This window comes from Heterodontus francisci, chromosome 43 (genome assembly GCF_036365525.1).
Source record: "Heterodontus francisci isolate sHetFra1 chromosome 43, sHetFra1.hap1, whole genome shotgun sequence".
NCBI classification, from domain to species: domain Eukaryota; kingdom Metazoa; phylum Chordata; class Chondrichthyes; order Heterodontiformes; family Heterodontidae; genus Heterodontus; species Heterodontus francisci.
This window is the reverse complement of record NC_090413.1, coordinates 22,561,622-22,582,552: the sequence shown is the minus strand read 5'-3', so window position 1 is coordinate 22,582,552 and position 20,931 is coordinate 22,561,622. Positions and strand designations below refer to the sequence as shown.

The 20,931-nt window shown below is 43.8% G+C and overlaps 1 protein-coding gene across 7 annotated transcripts in view; it reads left to right on the top strand.

Annotated features, from left to right (window-relative positions):
* Positions 1 to 9,203: 9,203 nt before the first annotated feature.
* Positions 9,204 to 20,931, top strand: part of nfixb (nuclear factor I/Xb) — a 342,103-nt gene continuing 330,375 nt past the window's right edge. The window contains exons 1-2 of one of the 7 annotated variants that reach the window (XM_068021133.1): positions 9,204 to 9,269; positions 10,167 to 10,298. In XM_068021133.1, coding sequence (XP_067877234.1) covers positions 10,272 to 10,298 — 27 coding nt within the window. In that variant the 5' untranslated portion in view covers positions 9,204 to 9,269; positions 10,167 to 10,271. The other 6 variants (XM_068021132.1, XM_068021139.1, XM_068021135.1 and 3 more) reach the window with 6 other exon arrangements.

Below are 20,931 nucleotides of genomic sequence, written 5' to 3'. Positions count from 1 at the left end.
AATGCAGTAAGTTGTTGTTATCAGGAATGCGCTGCCTGGAAGGGTGGTGGAAACAGATTCAATAGAAACTTTCAAAAGGTGATTGGATTGAAAAGAAAAAACATTTGCAGGGATATAGGGAAAGAGCAGGGGAGTGCGACTAATTGGATAACTCTTTCAAAAAGCCAGCACAGGCCCAATGCTGCAAGATTATAAGATTTTACCACACCATGGCACTGCAATAGAAGTACAGCAACAGATATCTGTGGGAGAGGAAAGCTCCGGCTTTACAAAATGCAAAGCACGTAAAAGAAATGGTACACCAAAAAACAGACTAATTATATCTCGTACTTTGTCCTGACAGCTGTTTTAGCTTTGCACTGGACACAAATTTAAATGGGTGAAATGGAAATATAAATTGTTTGTATCAAAGCTGGGCAGACAGTGTGAGCCTACTTTGAAGATTGTAGTTCTGATTGCCTCAACTTTGCACCAATTGAGCATTTCCAACTGGTGTAAACTGGCCTAAAAGTGCTTCTTAAATTTTATGTCCACTATTTTATTGTTAACAGAGAGCGGAATGTCCCATTAGATGTTTAGCATCAAAATTTGACAGCCCAGTGGGCAAGGAACTACATTTTCCACGACATAGAGAATGACACGCAGTTGACAGCACAACTTGGGTCCACTGGCTATGAACCACTTTGAACTGAATAGTGGTCTCAAGTTAGCACCTGCAGCATTACAGAGCTGTTATAGATATCAGTGTCCATATAATAGGAGATAATTTTGTTTCTCCGAGATGGCACCATAACATGTAATTGAGTACATAATGTCCAACAGCTGGGATGAAGGTTCATTCTTCTTGCGGAGAAAGTGCATTACGTTGCCATGAGCCAACACTACTGAAATTTTTTAAAAATTAGTGTTTTTAAAACTACTATAAATCTCAATTTATCGTGGTTTCAGCTCCCACAGGAGGTTACAACCCATAGTCCAACAGCTGTCCCCTTCTGTGACATGGCCAGCCAAACCCATTGCCACGTTTCCAAACAGTCGTTGTTTCTCAAATTGGACATTAATCGAAGAAATATGCAGCATTAGTTTGGAGAGGAAGTGGGAGGGAAATCCACGAATCTCACTGTATTTCTAAGTTATGGGAATTAAAAATTCTTGTCTTTGTGTTCTCATCCTTGCCTTGCACCTCCCTATCTTTGTGGACCTGTTCCTGCCCGACAATCGTGTGATCCTCCAATTCTGGCCTTCTGAGCACCCCCGATTTCCTTCGCTCCACTATTGGCGGCCATGCCTTCAGCTGCCTGGGCCCTAAGTTCTGGAACTTCTTCGCTGAACCTCTCTCCTCTTCTTCAAGATGCTTCTTAAAACCTACCTCTTTGACCAAGCTTTTGGTCGCTTGTTCTTATACCTCCTTATGTGACTCAGTGTCAACCTTTTGTCCGATAACACTCCTGTGAATCACCTTGGGATATTTTAGTACGTTATTCCTCCACAGTATAGACTGAGATGTGGTGTAACGTCGGTTTCATGTTTACTATAAGATTTGCATTGTAATACAATCTGTAGCCAGCACAGGCACTGACTGTTGTGGACAGGTAGTAAATTAAATACTATAACAACATTGAAAATAATGCAAAGTGGGGGAGATGCTGAATTTTGTATCTAATCCAAGTATGAGGCAATAGGTGTCTGGCAGTGAGAGTTACAAGATTGTGAAGAAACTTTGTAGCTCTAATGATAATATATGGGGTGGCGTCTGTTCTGGAACAGTAAATCAATGCCAGAAGCATCCGGAGTTGAATTGCAGCCTGAATCTAACTACCAGGAGTTTTATATGTGGTCTAGAACTTTAGAAGTATATTACAGTAGAACTGCAGTTATCCAGATGCCTTGAGAGCAGAGGGCACCTGTACCATTAAAATGGCCACAGGTTTTATGTCTCTTGTATCGTACAATCGTCCCCCCCACCCCCTCACCCACCTTTCACTTTCTCTCCTCCTCTGCCAAAGGTGCAAACTTGTTTTGCGCTACAGTTTCATGGACAACTGTGCTCAGGGGGCTTTGTAACATGCCCATTCTCCCAGTTCTGAACCTATGCAGTGGGTGCTGACATATTGGGCGGAATCCTTGGTACTACAGGATGGGGAGAGCGAGGGCATCTCCATCTTGAGGCACCCTCTGAAGTGGTGAGAATTTTTAAAGATAAACTGTGGCCACAGCTGACAGCCCACCCCTGTGGAAGGAAAATCCCTCTGCATGATGGCCTCCGGCCGCAACTGCGGCCCAGATGCTGCTCCAGTGGTGTGGGTGGTTAGAACAGGAGGCCTCGTGGGCCCCCACGGCTAGCCACTGGCAAGCCTAATCCAGGCACCCTCTGGGCTTGGCCTTCAGTGGGGTGGGGGGGGTTGCCCATCCACTGGTAGGAAGATCCCAGGGGCATCCCCAATCAGGCCGCAAATTGGGCAGTTAATTATCCAATTTGCCTGCATACTGCTACTGGGTGGGTAGCCTCTGCCAGTGAAGACCTGCTTCCAGGTAAATCACCTGGAGGGGGGGAACACATCGGCTTGCTGACCCGGCTTTCCTCCCAGTCCCACCTTCAAGTCTGCCCCTGTGGAGCCGGGATGATCCCGCAATTTGTTTGCCCGTGGGAACAGAAAGACTTGCATTTATATAACACCTTTTAATGACCTTGGGATGTCTCAAAGTGCTTTACAGCCAATGAAGTATTTTTATCATCACTGTTGCAATGTAGGGAAATGCAGCAGCTAATTTGCGCACAGCAAGCTCCCACAAACAGCAATGTTTTAATGACCAGGTCATCTTTTGTTTTGTTTTTTTTTGGTGATCTTGATAGATTATTGTCCAGGGTACTGGGATGAACTTCCCTACTTTTCTCCAAAATAGTGCCTTGGGATTTTTGATGTCCATCTAAGGGGGCAGATGGAGCCTCAGTTTAATGTCATAATCTCAAAGGTGGCACCTTCCTCAGCATGGCACAGAACCCAAGACTCTGGAGTAGAACTTGAACCCGCAACCTCGTGATTCAGAGGCCAGAGTGCTACCCACTGTATTACTGCTGGTATCACATCAGGGCTTCTTCCTGATCCTGTCCTCATTCACTTCTCTTCAACTGCCTATAACAGGTGGCATCAGTAACCAGGAGCAGGAACCCTGGTTTGCTGTTTTTCACAACTCTGCAAGGACAGCTGAGGCTTATTGTAGCATGTCTTTCATTGTCTAGCCGAGGTCAGCTAACAGTTCAGGTTTCAACCTGGGACCTTCCTGGTCTGTAGAGCTCTGGGCAGTGCCTTCACAAACTGAGCTCGGAGAATCAGAAGCTAGAGACAATTTTAGTGAGCTTCACCAAGGGCTTTTCAAGTCAATTCAGAATTTAACCCAATCTAACCCTTTTCTTCCATTAAGTTCCTTGATAATGGATCTAGGAACTATAGTCCTCACTGGTCAAGTTGGTCTAAGCCAGGCCAGGAAGATTGCATCAATGCTCCACTGTACAAAGTCACTTATCCTTATTATCAAAGTAGTGTCTGGAAGATCAAATGTTTGCAGACCAGGCAACTGATGTCCTGCTGTATGTGAAAAACACAGAACATATAAGCATGATGCTGATGAAAAGTCAATAGTGATGGAATAGATGAAGAGATCCTATAGCACAATAAGTATTTTACCAAAATAAAAGCAAAATACTGCAGATGCTGGAAACCTGAAATAAAAACAAAAAGTGCTGGAAATGCTCAGCAGGTCTGGCAGCATCAGTGGAGAGAGAAACAGAGTTAACGTGTTCAGGTCTGTGACCTTTCATCAGAACTACTCTCTCCACAGATGCTGCCAGATCTGCTGGGTATTTCCAGCATTTTTGTTTTTATTTCAGGTACTTTACCAATGCTAGGATACAAGAAGCTTTCAATGTACTATTGCTATGTACCATTGGCTGCAACAAAATCAGAATGCTGATAGCAAGAAGGTCAAAGAACAAATGTCAGTGTTGACAAGCAATTACTTAGTGATGTGAAGAGCTGAGATCTCAAGAGCAATTTAATTTGTCAGCTTTGTCGAGAGAAATATTTGCAATAAAACCAAAGAGTCAATAACAACTCTCCATCTCTCTACCATCTTTTGGAACAGCAGTTACATGCATTTAAATAGCCCCTAGGGAATTCAACAGGATTGTTATCAAACAGAAAGTGACACCCGAGCCACATAAGGAGATATTAGGACAGGTGACCTAAAGCTTGGTCAGAGTTAAGTTTGAAGGAGCGTCATAAAGGAGAAGAGCGAGGTAGAGAGGTGGAGGAGTTCAGGAAGGGAATGCCAGAGCTTAGGGCCTAAGCAGCTGAAGGGACGGCCGCCAATGGTGGAGCGATTAAAATCGAGACCAAAATTGGTGGACAAGCAGAGATCTGGAGGAGGTCACAGAGACAGGGAAGGCCGAGGCCATGGATTGATTTGAAAACATGGATGAGGATTTTTAAATCAAGGCATTGTTGGATTTGGATGTAGGCCAGCGAGCACAACAGTAATGATAGGACTTGCTGCAAGTTAAGATATGAACTATTTCTCAGTAAGCAACACCCTGTGCACCAATTTCTTCCCAGTGTTAAATAGCTTCACAACTGTATTGGCCATTCACAGGCCTGCAAATCATAATGTTAAGCACCTTTTCCTGCTTAAATAGGGAGCATCACTACTGAAATCCCTTTCAAATCTGTGAGCTGTAGAACCTGTGGGTAGCACCATGGATGTAGATTGAATTCTCCACTGAGTTCCCAAACTATCCCATTGTTGTGAGGAGATGTTAAGCAAGAGGTCGGTTAGGAAAGGGAACATCTGATTTGAGGTGTCTCCACTTGGCCACATGTGTGTAGCTCCCATCAGTTGGCATTGTCTGAGTGCGTTGTATTCTTTTAAGTGGGGATGTGTGCTGGGATGGAGAGCTAGCAAACGGGGGGAAACAAAAAGAGAGCATGTGTTCGTAATAGACTACACACTTGTCATTTTTAGAAAAAAATCAACGACAAAGAATTAACATTGCTTTGTTCACCCCTCTGCTTCAGATATTTCTGAGCACTTTAATTGAAACAAGTGTTGCTGGTGTCATTATTGATTTCAAAACCTGAGGGCGTGAGACAGCTGAATTAACACAGAGGCCTTTTGCTGAATAATTCTAGAGATTGTAGTGAAAATCCACCTCTCAGGTCAGGCCTCTTAACTCCATTAGGCCTTTTTTACCCCCTGGTGATCACAACAATTGTTTGAACAAAATGTATATTTCAAAAATGTGGAAAGAATGAAACAAAAAAAAATGGTTTCCATGAGGAGAATGTTAACTGCAATTCTTCATAACTGTTTGAGTCTAATAGGATTTGTGACTGCGAGACCTTGAAACGAAAGAAATATTTCTGTGGAGAGTTTGGGGCTATGTTGGGTGAATACAGGATCAGGCCCTGTGGAAGAGCCCACCAAAACACACTGTCTAGTCTTGCACTTGAAGGATTGACAACTTTGCTGAGGTCTTCTGAAAATGTGGAACTGTGTCATGGGCACCTTCAGGAAAGGGGAAGGTATGGGGTGGGAATGGGGGAAGTCCTTTCCATATGCAAGCAAAGTCACAGGGAAAAGATTTAATGAGATATTAGGAACCTTGGCCTATGAAACTGTTAGCCTATGGTGCATAAAGAGGCAGTGGATAATAGCACAGTGAGCTTATATGGTGCCCCAGTACTTATACGTCAGGTAGGAGGTGAACTCAAGGGTAGGGGGTTGCGATGATGCTGTGTGGTAATAATGGACATGGTAGTGTGCTTGTATGAAATTCCTTTGCTATTTTGATGAAGTTGTTAAGCCACTTAAAATAAACAGGCTAATGCTTTGTTACATTAGCAAACAGAGGAACTTGATATGAACAAGTTAAAACATCTGTTACTAATGTTGTACAGCACAACTCCAAGTCCCTATGATTTCTCAGACTTGTGCATGTACCCAAAGAGACCAATATATGATGAGATGAGTGAGGAAAGTATGTCAGTGCTCATTTGACCTGTTCGACCCTGGTGCATCATGCTCCCCAGTCACTATTCATGCTAGCTCCTGGGTGAAGCGAATGAAAGGAGGAGAAAAAACTTGTTGGCCAATTGCAGGAAAGACTCTGGGAAATGCCTCTCTAATTCCTTAAATAACAAATACTTGCATTTATATAGCACCTTTAATGTATTAAAAAGTCCCGAGGCACTTCACAGGAATGTCATCAAACCAAATTTGGCCGAGCCACATAAAGAGTTATTAGGGTAGCTTTGTCAGAGAGGTAGGTTTTAGGGAGGAGAAAGAGGTGGAGAGGTTTATGGAGGGACTTCCAGACCTAGGACCTAGGTAGCTGAAGGCAAGGCTGCCAATGGTGGAACAATTAAAATTGGGGATGCACAAGAGGCCAAGATTGTTGTTGGTTGTTGGAGGCCAATCATGTCAGTCCCAGGACATCACTACAGTGTCCTAGGTCCAACCACCTTCAGCTGCTTCATCAACAACCTTCCCTCCATCATAAGTGGGAATGTTCGCTGATTGTATAATGTTCAGTACCATTCGCAACCCCTCAGATACTGAAGCAGTCCGTGTCCATATGCAGCAAGACCTGGACAATATTCAACCTTGGGCTAAGTGGCAAGTAACATTCATGCCACAAGAGGGAATCTAACCATTTCCCCTTGACATTTAACAGCATTACCATCATGGAACCCCCACTATCAACATCTTGGATGTCACCATTGACCAGAAATTGAACCGCAGCAGCCACATAAATACTGTAGTGACAAGAGCAGGTCAGAGTCTAGGAGTTCTGCAGTGAGTTACTCACCTCCTGACTCCCCAAAGCCTGTCCACCATCTACAAGGCGCAAGTCAAGAATGTGATGGAATATTCTCCACTTGCCTGGATGGGTGCAGCTCCAACAACATTCAGGAAACTCAACAACATCCAGGACAAAGCAGTCGGCTTGGTTGGCACCCCATCCACCACCTCAAACATTCACTCCCTCCACCACCGACGCACAGTGGCAGCAGTGTGTACCATCTACAAGATGCACTGCAGTAACGCACCGAGCTTCCTTCGATAGCACCTTCCAAACCCGCGACCTCTATCACCTAGAAGGACAAGGGCAGCAGATGTATGGGAACACCACCACCTGCAAGTTCCCCTCCAAGTCACACACCATCCTGACTTGGAACTATATCGCCGTTCCTTCACTGTCGCTGGGTCAAAATCCTGGAACTCCCTTCCTAACAGCACTGTGGGTACACCTACCCCACATGGACTGCAGCGGTTCAAGAAGTGAGCTCACCACCACCTTCTCAAGGGAAATTAGGGATGGGCAATAAATGCTGGCCTAGCCTGCGACACCCACATCCGATGAAACAAAAAAAAAGTTGGCGCGCAGCTAACTTGGCAGAGGAGCAAAATCAGAAAGACCGCAGATACCCGTGATGCATTACTAGACAAACTTAACCGATCAGGTACCCCTTTGCCCCTTCACCCCTCTCCTCGGACAGAGTTCCTGATCTTGGACATGTCTCTGAGGAAGGTGTTGAGTGAAAGCATGGGCATTCCCCAGAGAGGAGAGAGAGAATGAAAAGATCTGAGGGTGATTCAGCGTGGCATGCACTGGCAGATTTCCTAGTGCTCAGCTACAGAGCAGCACTGTCAAAGGCCTGGCAACTGGTCAGCTGACCAACCTATCAGCTCAGCACCGGAGTGCACAAAGTGGGTTATTTTTAGTTGTCTGTTTAACACCTTGGCGGAGATTCCTGGCTGTACCATTTCACTTCAGCCTGTTCAATAAATGGGTTAATGGCTGCATTAAAACAGTACTGATAGGAATGCACTAACCACTGTGTTTATACATAAAACAGCACAGGGGCGATTACATGCAAATAAAAAATAAGTGAAAAAGACACAAATGGAAGTTGGCTAACTTCAAATAAAAGACTTAGTTTCTCAGAAGTAAGGTTTAATTATTATTCGATTTTTTTCAGGATCCATTGACTATTAAATCTGCCTTTATACACAGAGAAGTTTATTTTTGTCTGGGTGCGTGAGATAGTTTGTGTTAAGTTTAACAAGTGGATACTGTTTCCTTAAGTCTGTACCTGGCAGCTAGGGAGTGGTGTATTGAAAAGTGCAACCTCAAAGGGACTCTTTTTTGCTAGTTAGTTACAGCATGGCGAATTTAGGCTGTGTAACTGTGGCAGTATATGTTAAATAGCATCACAAATCTCAGAGGCGACTAAACCATCCAAATCACCAAAATATGACCACAGCTTCAGATTTCGGCTAAAATCCCGCCGCCCCTCCTTCCCTGTCTCTGCCCGCACAGAGTTACACCGGTCAGATACATTGTGCAGAGGTGGAAAGAAGTGGTCGCCAAGATTCCCACGCAGTTTCGACACTGGCCCTCCTCAGATTAAGTGGTAATGTTGGACATTCACTCGTCCGGGACTCAAGACAGTCGCACTCCTGGGAACTGGGTGATTAACAGGCAGAACTGCAGCGTGGGTTTTCTCAAAACAGTACGGCTAAGCATAAGTGCTGTGGCTGCTAATGCCAAGGGTGTTTGGGGGGGTGGGGGGGGGGGAGAGATACAATAAGCTCACATCCTGCCGCTGCTGGGTATCTGTGAAGCCCCTTTTTTGCCTTCCAGGAGGCGTCTTAGGCGACCCTACAACTTGCAGAGACGTCGACGTGCTTTCCAGTCTCCTCTCCCTTTCTCTCCTCCTTCCCCCCCACCCGCTTCCCTCGCCCCTCTTCCTCTCCTGCCGTAAAGCTGCCCTGACTGCCTGGCACCGGGTACCAGCCCTCCAGGGTAGCTGATTGACAGCTTGGACTGGAATGAGAGGCAGACGTGACTTGCACAAGAGAGAGGACGATTTTGCAACGGCGCACACACACACACACACACACACACACACAACAGACGTGGGGCCGATTTCAGTGAACTCGCACCCCGATCCTCCTCAGAAAAGCAGCACCATTACTTTAACTTATTTGCAAGCAGAGAAGATCAGCGACAACTCCCTCCCTTCCCCCGCGCATACAAACGGCAGCACTGAGCACATTTTCAACGGCGTATTTCTGAATCCCAAAATTCACGTTGCAATCGCGATTTTCACTTCTCCCTTTTAGACAGACTGCGAGAAGGCAATGTTTCCAGAATTTAACCGCCCCCCCCTCCAAAAAAGTGAAGATATTTACTTGTTCTTTTAAGTGTAAGCGAAGTGATAACTTTTCCGAACAAGGGAAGTTTCAATGAATGAAGATTAGTGTGTGAATCCCGTTTTCCAAGGCGGCGCCTTAAGACCCTGGACGCAAAGGTGCCAATTTTGTTCTCTTCCTCCCTGTATAAAAGCGGGAGACGTTTGTTACACAGAAAAATGGGAGCTGGGTACACACCGACCCTTTTTTATATATATATAAAAAAGAAACAAAAGTTTGGTCCAGAAACTGAAGTTTTTAGGGGAGTTTACTTTTAAACACTGGACAATTTTTGTCCATCGCCAATTTTGCAGTGCAGTCAACAAAAAATTCCGGCTGCAAATTGTAAACAAATAAAATATTAATTATTATTTTTTTGACTGAAGAGGGGAGGAGGGGATAGGGAGGGAGGGAGGAAGGGAAAGAGAGATTGCTTGATTGTTGATGACTCCCACAAGCAGTGAGAGCGAATCGCCAGGCAGAGAAGGACGCAGGCGGCGGTGTCATTCCTGCCAGAGAAAGAGGGAGCCCTTCTGTTTTTGCAGCGTGTGATCTCGCTCAGCAATCTTCGCAAAGTTTGACAAGTCGAACGCCGTTTCTGGGCTTTTATTCCGCTCTTTGTTTGCTCCCTTATTCACGTTCCCCCCCCCCCCCCCCCCCCCCTCTCTCTCCCTCCAAGTCAACATTTGCCATGTCAGTTTCATTACGTCACGTGTAACTGACCCCCACCCCCCCCAAAAGGAGAAAGTTTTTTGACAACAATCTTTGCGGTTTTACCCCGAGTGGATTTCCTTGTGTGTTGTTTGTGTTTGGAACTAAAGAACCAACAGCTTTTGTAGAGTTCTTTTTTCTTCCACTCACTCTTTCAGTCTCACACACACACACTCACCGACGTTAACTTTCGCTTTCAGAACTCCGAAGCCGGGGTTAGAGTTCAGCATGGAAAATAGATTCTTGCAAAGAGCCTGAAACCGGCATTCTCATACAAGCCCGAATTATTCTTCACCGTACTAACTATGTACTCCCCGCTCTGCTTGACTCAGGTAAAATGCTCCTTAGCTTGGCTATTTTTTTTTTAAATGTAAAAATATTGGGAATGCAAAAATACGATTAGTTGCTTTGCTTTTGTTCCAGTGTGTGTGTGTGTGTGTGTGTGTGTGTGTGTGCCTCTCTCTCTCCCTCCCCATAGCCCCGTTCCTTTACTGGTTGTGTGTGTGTTTTTCGTATTTGTCTCTCTGTTTGGAAGGAGACTTTATGGCAACAATCCAGAATTCTCTCTGTATTTTGTACATGGCTGTCATTTACAGAAAATGGCGGTTATCCCAAATTTATATAAATGCATCTCCTATTTGGAATTTAACAGTCACAGCGTCACTGTCATATAATAGGAAAAACAAGAGAGGGATTTATCTGAATTATTGCTAATTTTTGCTGTGAATTTGTGGATGGTTGTAAAGCTGTGTTTGCATCTGTTTTGTCCAGAAAGAACTATTCGTAATTTAACAGGAGTTGTAATCTGTTATCTGTTAATCGCGGCGTTGTCTGTTCTGTGCAAATTTCTAAGGATGAAGATTGCTAGCGGGATATCCTTCTTGCAGTCTCTTTGCCCATAGAGATGACTGTCTGCAGCCAAGAGAACTTGTGTAAAAGTTCTGCTAACTTTTTTAAAAAATGATTTTTAAAAAAAACGGGTCTGGAACTGTGTGTTATAACGGGACTCATTCCAAGAATGTCTCGTGCGAAAAATTTACCATCCTTTGAATATTTATCTGTCTCTCTCCCTCTCTGTGTAATTGTGGTGATTTTAAAATATTTTTAAGGAAATTATAGATGATTGTGGACCTGCTGTTGGACGGACTAGTGGAGGGGACGCTATTTATAATGCACCGATATAACTGGTGTACATGGAACTTAGTGACAATCGCTTTCTATTTATGGTTGAGAATTGAAAGTTTAATTTTTTTTAAAGTGCTGGAAATACACAGCAGGTCTGGCAGCATCTGTGGAGAGAAACAGAGTTAATGTTTCATGTCGGTGACATTTCAGGCTCCGCAGTATTTTGCTTTTGTATTGCAAGTTGAAACAATGACCGGGAAGAGGTTTGGACTGTGAAAATGATTTCAGGCCCCCAGAATTTTAGTTTAAAAACAAAATGTTGTACACCTAAGACACTAAATTGTGCAACTTGACTGTAAAAAGTAATTACAGCATCTCTTTGTTTTAGAAGCAAGGCTGGAGGAATTTAATGAGCTCTCACAATATTCTTTTGAAATCCACGTAACTAAACTCCTTCATTCAAAATTACAAACACAGACGATAAGCCTAGAAGCAATTTCGTGTGGTTTGATATTCTGAATTTGATGGCACTGCTGGTGTCTCGATTATTTACAAAATAATTTAAAAAATAAAACAAATGATAATTTACCGAGCTGCTGCTGCTTGATCTAATCACATTTGCACAGCCGAACATCTATTAGATGCTGCGGGCTGCGTTAAAATGAAATGTCAAAATGCTGATTTTGTTATATCTGTTTATAATTTCAAAGCTGTATTTTCCAATTTAGCAAAAAGAAAGCTGTTTTTTATAAAAACTCACATTGTCCTAATATAAAGTATGTTCAAGAGTGAAAGAAGACTTCAGCAACAAGAGCGGAGGCTTGAACACCTGTGTCCTCACAGACTGTTTTATTTTAAATCTATGTGTTTCTCCGTGTTCTCTGCAGAGTTCATACGGAGGAGGTGAGGGTAAATAGTGCTAAATTAACCTTTAGAGAGAAAAAAAATCGCGCTCTCTTGAACTTCTTTTTTAAACAGGCCGTGCAGATTTTAATGTTTTAATTAAATTTTCGCTTGTAAATATGTCAAGTGTTTGAATCCTGTCACCGAGGCTTTGCTCTGGTTTGTAGTACATCGAGGCCTATTGTGTATTCCACTTAATTGCTTATTAATTAATTAATAAGCGACGGTGGTGATTAATTCCCTATTTGTGACAAAATATGAATTAATAATGCAGAAGTTGATGTGACTATTTTTAAAAGTCGGTTCAGGAGGAGTTGGGGGGTGAATTCTGGATTTCTTACTTATCAGTCACTCCATTCAGGAATATTTGGATGAGGATAACGTGGGTTTGCGAGAGCACCACTGAGATTAACTCCTTCTGTGCTGGATCTGGTGGGTCTACCCCGAACCATAAGATATTACCATGATTCCATTCATTGTCTGTGAGTTCGCGTTATATTGGGAATGAGCTCAGTTGTATGGGCATGTGTGTAACTATACAGAAACGCATTCATTCCAGTTGTGGATGACTCAGTGTATTATATTTTGCACTGAGTATATTATAATAGGCAGTGTTATTAGAGGGGAGAGGGACTCGTGCAGTATTGCCATGATGCAGTGCACTGCCTCGCCCCATTCCACTATATTTTTATATCTTTGCTAATTAGACTCTCCTTCCCACTCCTCTCCCCAACCCCCCCCCCGTAGCTCCTCACTGAAGTAGGATTTCTTTGGGTTTACTCTCCTTTATTATACTTTGCCCAAGGTGGCCCGTTTTTTTTAACAGCAGGAGGCCCAACCTCAATGTGCCAATGGCCTTTTTCGAAAAACAAAAATCGGGATCTGGCAATTTTCCCACGCGCGGGTTTCACCACCGTGCGCAATAGCGGGCTATTCGACTGGGTGGGGACTCACAGCCAGGCGGGACTCGCGCATGGCGCCGAGCCGGATGGCGATCAGAAGTGGGACTCCGGCCGATTTTATCACCCCCGCCCCTCCGCACCCCGCCTAGACAAAACCAAAGGCGTGGCGTGGGTTGGGGGGGGGGGGGGTGCAATTGTCGCACTCTTTAAACTACCCACTCCAGCTCACTCCCAGCTAACTCAGCAAGGATTAGAGATTAGATAAACTGCGAACTATCACGGGAACTTTTCGTTGTGTCATGTCATATTCACCGAAAATCATATTACTTAACAGTACCAAAATCCAAAATTAAGTTTAAAAAAATGCGCCTTAGGTGCAAAGTAATACAATAAAATACTGATAGGCGGTTTAATTTCCATCTTGGAACTGAATGGAGCTTTTCTGTCAAACTTCTGAACAGTGATATATATATATATATATATCGATTATCCTATAAAATAACCACAGATTAATAGAAGAGATATCATTATAAATAACTGATTTCTGCATTGACGATGCATATTTACTAGAATTATGATGCAGGTACATCTCTGAGCGGAGAATGTTACAGACCCATTTCTAGATTCAAGATGTCTATGTATTTTAGATGTACAAGACTTGAAATGATGCTGTCTGGATATTGTTGGCGCTTAACACATCTGTATGAAATTCCCTGTCCACTGTTTCAAGGGAGAAATTGTTCCACATATCTGTTAGCGCCTCTTGTTAAACTAACAAAGGAATTTCGCGCCAGTGTGTTAAGCGTTTCGCTGCCGATGTGGCCGTATCTGCTCTCAGGTGACATAACAGAATGAAGATAGGAAAGGAAGAGAGCAAAGCGAATGCTCAAAAATCCAGTCAGCGTTTGAAAGGAGACACCAGCCAGTACTCTGCTGGAGGGTTTCATCTGAAACATTACCTCTTTCCCGCTTTCCGATCCCACAACACTTTCATCAGTTTATAATTCCCAGCATATGATTTTATTTTGAATATGAATAGAGTTACCTGCTGGATTTTAGTGATAAATGAATGTAACTGTAAGGGGAAACATTTTCTAAGAACATCTATGTGCATTTTTTCTTTTGAGAAGTGTGTTTGTCAAAGGTCCAACCTTACAAAGAGTTAAAATAAACCCCCCCGTACTGGATTCATCAGTTATTTTTTACTCTTGAAGAGGTGGGATTATTAGAGGGCTGCCTGTAGAGTACAATGGGACTGCCTGTTACATGGAGATAGCAAATGGCTAAAAGTGGGGTATAGGTTGGAAAAAAAACTCGAGGTACTGCAAGTGTAAAGTTTGTATGATTTATTATCACCTGAAATTATTGTGTCTGTGCTATCGTAATTTTTTTTTTGGGGGGGACGTGTTATTTTCCTGTTGTACTTTTCTATTTAGGCTTCTTTCAGTTACTAATTTCTTCCTCCTCTCCCTCTCTCCCTCTCCAATGTTCTCTGTTGTTCTGAAGAGGCTGCCTCCTGGTGGCTGGGTTTTTGCTCCACACTCGTTGTCATCAGTGCCTCATCCAGCCCTGGCCCAATGGGTAGCACAAGTACTTCGTTGGCTGTAAAGTATTTTGGGATGCCCTGAGGTAAAGGTTCGAGAGGAATGCAAGATCTTTGTTTCAGTTCCATGTGATGAAGCCTAGATTTTGAGTGTCGACCAGGGGATCAGTGCATCATTGGGGGGTCTGGTCCTGTTCTCACCTGACCTGCACTTTCCAGCACTGGTCTTTGGCTGATGAACAAGAGCAGTGGCCCTGGTTGATCATGCCCCCGGTCCTCTCCAATCTGTTAGAATCATAAAATCATAGACTGGTTACAGGACAGATGAATGGCCATTCAGCCCCCTCATGTCCATGCTAGCTCTCTGCAAGAGCAAAATCATCTAGTTCCATTCCCCTTCCCTTTTCCCCATCGCCCTGCAAATTTTTTCTCTTCTGATAATTATCCAATTCCCTTTTGAAAACCACGATTGAATCTGGCTCCACCACACTGTCAGGCAGCGCATTCCAGATCCTAACTGTATGCTGTGTTTAAAAAAAAAAAGTTTTTCCTCATGTCGCTGTTGCTTCTTTTGCCAATCACGATAAATTGGTGTCCTCTGGTCTCCATTCTTCCACTAATGGGAAAGCTTCTTCCTCTCCACTCTGTCCAGACCCCTCATGATTTTGAACACCTCTATCAAATATCCTCTAAATCTTCTCTTCTCTAAGGAGACCAGCCCCAGCTTCTTCAATCTATCCACATAGCTGAAGTCCTTCATCCTTGTAACCATTCTTGGAATTTTTTTCTGCCCCTCCCTAATGCCTTCTCAACCTTCTGAATGTGTGGTGCCCAGAACTGGACACAATACTCTAATTAAGGCTGAACCAAGGTTTTATAAAGGTTCACCATAACTTCCTTGTTCTTGTACTCTATGCCTCTATTTATAAAGCCTAGGATCTCATTTGCTTTATTAATCACTTTCTCAACCTGCCCTGCCACCTTCATTGATTAGTTCACTTGTAACCCCAGGTCTCTCTGCTCCTCCACCCCCTTTATTGTATATTGCCTTTCCTTATTCTTCCTGCCAAAATGTATCATATCACAATTCTCTGTGGTAAATTTGCCCTGCCACGAGTCTGCCCAGTCCTTTTGAAGTCTATCACTGTTCACAATACTTCCAAGTTTTGTGTCATCCACAAGTTTCAAAATTGTTCCCTGAACACCCAAGTTTAAGCCATTAATATATATCAAGAGAAACAGTGCTTTTAATACCGACTTCTGGGGAACCCCACTATATACCTTCCTCCAGTCTGAAAAACAACTGTTCACTACTACTGTCTCTGTTTCTTATCCCTGCTGTAAACTGGTATAATCTGTCAATGGGCACACATTCCAGCCCTTTTTTATAAGACCTCCATCTAAGTCTCTGTTTCTCTGAAGTGAGTACACCAAGGTCCTTGAGCCCACCTCAGTAAAGCAGTTTTTCCATTTGAACCAAGGCTAAGGAGATAGATATATTTCTTAATGCCAAAGGGATCAAGGGATATGGGGAGAAAGCGCGAACAGGGTACTGAATTAGACAATCAGCCATGATCCTTATTGAATGGTGGAGCAGGGCCGAAGGGCCTACTCCTGCTCCTATTTTCTATGTTTCTAAAGGCAAGACTAAGGGAGGTGAGAAGGTCCATAGTTGGGAGGTTCTGAGATATAATGAGTTAAAGAGTGAGTAGGAGACGGCAGGATAGGTCTTGGGTTTCAATAAAGTGAGGTTAGAAGAAGGAAGAAGAGCAGGCGGGAAGTTGTGATTGGAGTTAGCGAGGCTGGATTAATTACAATGCTCTATTTGGAGATGGGAGAGACAATCCTTACAAAACAATGTCTTTTTTTTTGAGGGACAGCAATGTTCTACACACTTGTATGCTTACTAACAGTGGTGCAAAACAACGGCAAAATTCGAAGGGGAATGAGGGATTTTGGCCTCAATATATCAATCAATAATTTCACCTTCATAATTCTTCCTAATTACAGCAAAATGGGTAATGCCTGTATCGGACAACGGAACACATTGCAGATACAGGAAAGCAGGTACCATAGTGTAGAATGGCTGTCAGCACTATCAACAACAACTTACATTTATATAGTGTCTTTAAAGCAGTAGCACATCCAAAGGGAGTGTAATTGAACAAAATTTGAGAGAAACAAGCTTAAAGTTTCACGTTGATGATCTTTCACTGGAGCTCACATTGACCCAATTCTGATACAAGGTCATTGAGCTGAAACATTAACTCAGTTTCTCTCACCACAGATACTGCCTGAGCTGATGAGTATTTCAAGCATTTTCTGTTTTTATTACTAATATATATTTATATTGTTAGTAGTTAGCACCGCAGCCTCACAGCTCCAGCGACCCCGGGTTCGATTCTGGGTACTGCCTGTGCGGAGTTTGCAAGTTCTCCCTGTGACCACATGGGTTTCCGCCGGGTGCTCCGGTTTCCTCCCACAGTCAAAGACTTGCAGGTTGATAGGTAAATTGGCCATTATAAAAATTGCCCCTAGTATAGGTAGGTGTTAGGGGACAGGTGGGGATGTGGTAGGAATATGGGATTAGTGTAGGATTAGTATAAATGGGTGGTTGATAGTCGGCACAGACTCGGTGGGCCAAAGGGCCTGTTTCAGTGCTGTATCTCGAAATAAATAAATAAATAAAAATTTAATAGTTTTAGTGTTGTACAATGCACTTGATGCACCAGAATGGCTCAAAATCCATTCCACACACTATATGAATCAGTACTCAAGCTTTCTCAAGGCTGCAAGAAACATTTAATGTTGTGAGTCTTTATTGATTCATAATTGGAGATTTTAAGATTCTTATCCATGTTTTCAAATCCCTCCATGGCCTTACCCCCTCCCTATTTCTGTAATCTCCTACAACCCTCCGAGATAGCTGCATTCTTCCAATTCTGGTCTCATGAGCACCCCTGATTTTCATCGCTACAACATTGGTGGCTGTGCCTCTGCCTGCCTAGGCCCTAAACTCTGGAATTCCCTTGCTAAACCTCTCTGCCTCTCTACCTCGCTCCTTCCTCCTTTAAGACTGTCCTTAAAACCTGCCTCTTTGGCCAAGCTTTTGGTCATGTCCTAATATCTCCTTATGTGGCTCGGTGTCAACTTGCTCTCTGATTACACGCCTTGGGATGCTTTACTATGTTATATGTATAAATGCAAATCGCTGTCGATGCGGTTTACCAGATGGGGACTGCATTTGAACAAATATTCCAGCTACCTGTGTAGATTAAATAAGAAATATAAACATTTAATGAGGTTTTATAGAAAATTTGGCTTTGCAACATTAACCTCGTAAGTAGTGTGTGGATATTCTGCAGTGTGAACCAGCCTCATGTTACTAAGCATTGTCACGTAAATCCGACTGGTGTACAAGAGAAAACTTAAGGAAGAAGTGCACCTTGTATCTCATACTGTTCATAATGCGTGAAGCACTTGAGATATAATTATTACTTTGAAGTGCAGTCACTGTTGTTCAGCAGGTCAAGTACAGTTGTCGGTTTGTGCACAGCAAGATCCCACCAGCAGCAGTTAGATGAATGACCAGATAATCTGTATGTGGTGTATTTTGATGAGAGAAGACTGTTGGCCAGGACCTCCTTTCTCCCTGCAAACCCGCACACCTGCTCTTCTTCGAATAGCACCCGGTAATATCCACCAGACTGGGAAGACATGACCTCGGCTTAGCATCTCAGCTGCTGGACAGCAGTCCTGTGCTGCCTGAATAATGTGCTTGAGTCCCAGGTGGGACGTAAACCTGCCAGCTTCCAACTGTGGTGTAAGTGCTGCCACCTGAGCCAAGTTGCTTTTGCCAGGTGCCCTCTCGAAGCCTGAAGCCACCGGGCACTAGTGTCTTGCCAGGGGAATGGAGTCTTGGACAAGGGATGTTTATATGAACTGGCAAGTTTTTTTTTACTCAGACGTGGGATGTGGGTGTCGCTGGCTGGGCTAGAATTTATTGCCCATCCCTAATTGCCCTTGAGAAGATGGTGGTGAGCTGCTTTGAACTGCTGTAGTCCTTGGGGTGTAGGTACACCAACAGTGCTGTTAAGAAGGGAGTTCCAGGATTTTGACCCAGTGACAGTGAAGGAACGGCAATATAGTTCTAAGTCAGGATGGTGTGTGGCTTAGAGGGGAACTTGCAGGTGGCGGTGTTCCTATGCGTCTGCTGCCCTTATCCTTCTAGGCGGTAGAGGTCGCCGGTTTGAAAGATGCTGTCGAAGGAGCCTTGGTGAGTTGCACTCTCGTGTGCGTACAGAAAATTCAGTTCAATGTTAATGTCCAAGTCACTGTGTCTCTGACGTGTGGCATAAAATGTCCCACACAGTGACAATGTTGTCAATGCACAGCTGAAGTGATGCAAGATTTCCTACTCTCGCATCCCTTGCCTCAACGTGTCTTTGGTGACTTCAGACCCGAATGATGCCACTTCATTTGCAATGACTCGAGGCCAAAGCTACGACATGTCATTACAAAAACCTTGTGCGATGCCACTGACCTGCCGAGTGACTCTGTATTAAGCGCAAAACTACAATGCGCATTTACCTCGTGCTCGTGCCTTTGAACATAGCAGAATGTCCCAACACCCTTCACAGAAGCAAGAACCAGCACTGAGAAGTGGAAGATTTAGGAAACTTAGTTGAAGAAATGGGTTTTTGGGGAGGACTTCAAAGCTGAGGAGAAGAGTAGCACTGGGGTGGGTTTTGGGGAGAGAGTTCTAAAGGGTGGGCCTAGGACTTACCAAGGCTCTGCCACTTAGAGTGGAGTGGAAGATGGGAGGTGATGTTGGAAAAGTAGTTGGGTGCTGGAATGGGGGTGGTTGAAGAGACAAGGAGGGGTGCAACCATGGAGGAACTTGCCGAGAAAGGCTAGGAATTTGAACTTGATGCATTTGAGAATGGCAGTGTAAGCCAGTGAAGGTGATTGCTGAATGGGACAGAGTAGGGGAATAGTAAATGAGCGAGGGAGTCTTGGGTGAGTTGGAGGTTGTGTAGAACAGAGCTTGGGAGACTGGAGAAAAAAAGACTTGAGTTGAGCTTGGTGGCAGCTAAGTTAAATCTAAAGCGGACGCCAAAGACTGGTTTACAGAGCAAATTGCACAGTGAGAGTTGAAGTGATAAAGTACAGTGGAAATCTCTTCCCCCATTTTTGGGATTCATAAACATAAATTAGCCTGACCACATGATTACATATAGCGGGATTAATCTCGAGGATGGGTGCAGAGGTCAACCCACTGTGTTTGCTTTGAACTATCAATTTACCAGAGAAAATATATCCTGCGCCTACACTGTGTTTAAACAACATGCCTTCAAGGCTCTTGGTCTGAACTTGCATCAGCATTAAAAACACACAATATATTAGTGGAGTTTGAAGAGAAAATCACATATGAAAGCCACCCCCTCGCTCTGATCCCACAAAGACCAGTGCAGCCACAACTTGGCTGTTGTGAAGTCATTTTTTTCTGTCCATTATTCTAGCAGCTGGTCTGAGACTCTATCTGTTTCCCATCCCACATCCCCCATTTTCCTCCCCTCCCCTTCTTGTAGGCATCGTCCCACACTGGCGTATAAGTCCACTGACAACAGGGCTGGCTCCAGTGGCTCAGGCAAGAGGCCATTCTTTAGATAGGACCCTTGTCAGTGAATGTTAAGAGGATTCGAGGGGGTCAAAACTATTTCTTCTGGTTAGCGAATCTCAAATGATGGGATATAATCTTAAAATGACAAGCTCGACAATTTGGGAGGAAAATCAGGAAGTGCTTTTTCACACACAGCTGGAATTTCCTTCCCGAAAAGGTTGTGGATGCTGAGGGACAGTTGGAGTTTTGGAGACTGAGAGCGATAGTTTTTTGTTGGGTGAGGGTGTTCGGGGATAATGAACGAGCTAAGGTGGGGAAATGGAGTTGAGGTGCAAATCCAGTTAAATGTCAGAGTAGGCTCCGGAGTCTTAAAGACCTTGTCTTGTTGCTAATGGTCTGAATTGCATTACAACCAAGGGATAACTTTGTAAGTGCAGTCACTGTTATGTATGCTGATCAAGCAGCAAAATTGCACACAGCAAATGAGGTAAATCGCCAGATAATCTGTTTTTTATAGTGTTGCTTTGGAGAGGACTATTAATCAGGACACTGGTAAAATCCCTGTGCTTGTTCTTGAATGGTGCAATGGGATCCTTTATGTCCTGTGGAGGCAGACAGGGCCTCGGGTTTGACCTCTTGTCTGAAAGATTGCACCTTCCTCATGCAAGAAGATTGTGTGCTCAAGTACTGGAATCCTTGAACCGACAACCTTGCAACACCCAGGCAAGATACCTAGCTCAGTAACACTAGACAGTAAAACATAGAACAATCTGTACCCGTTCTTGCATGGTATTTATGCTCCTCAGTAAGACTCACTGGATAGATTTCAAGAGTGGGAACCCTGGCTGACTGTTTACTTTCCCATCCCT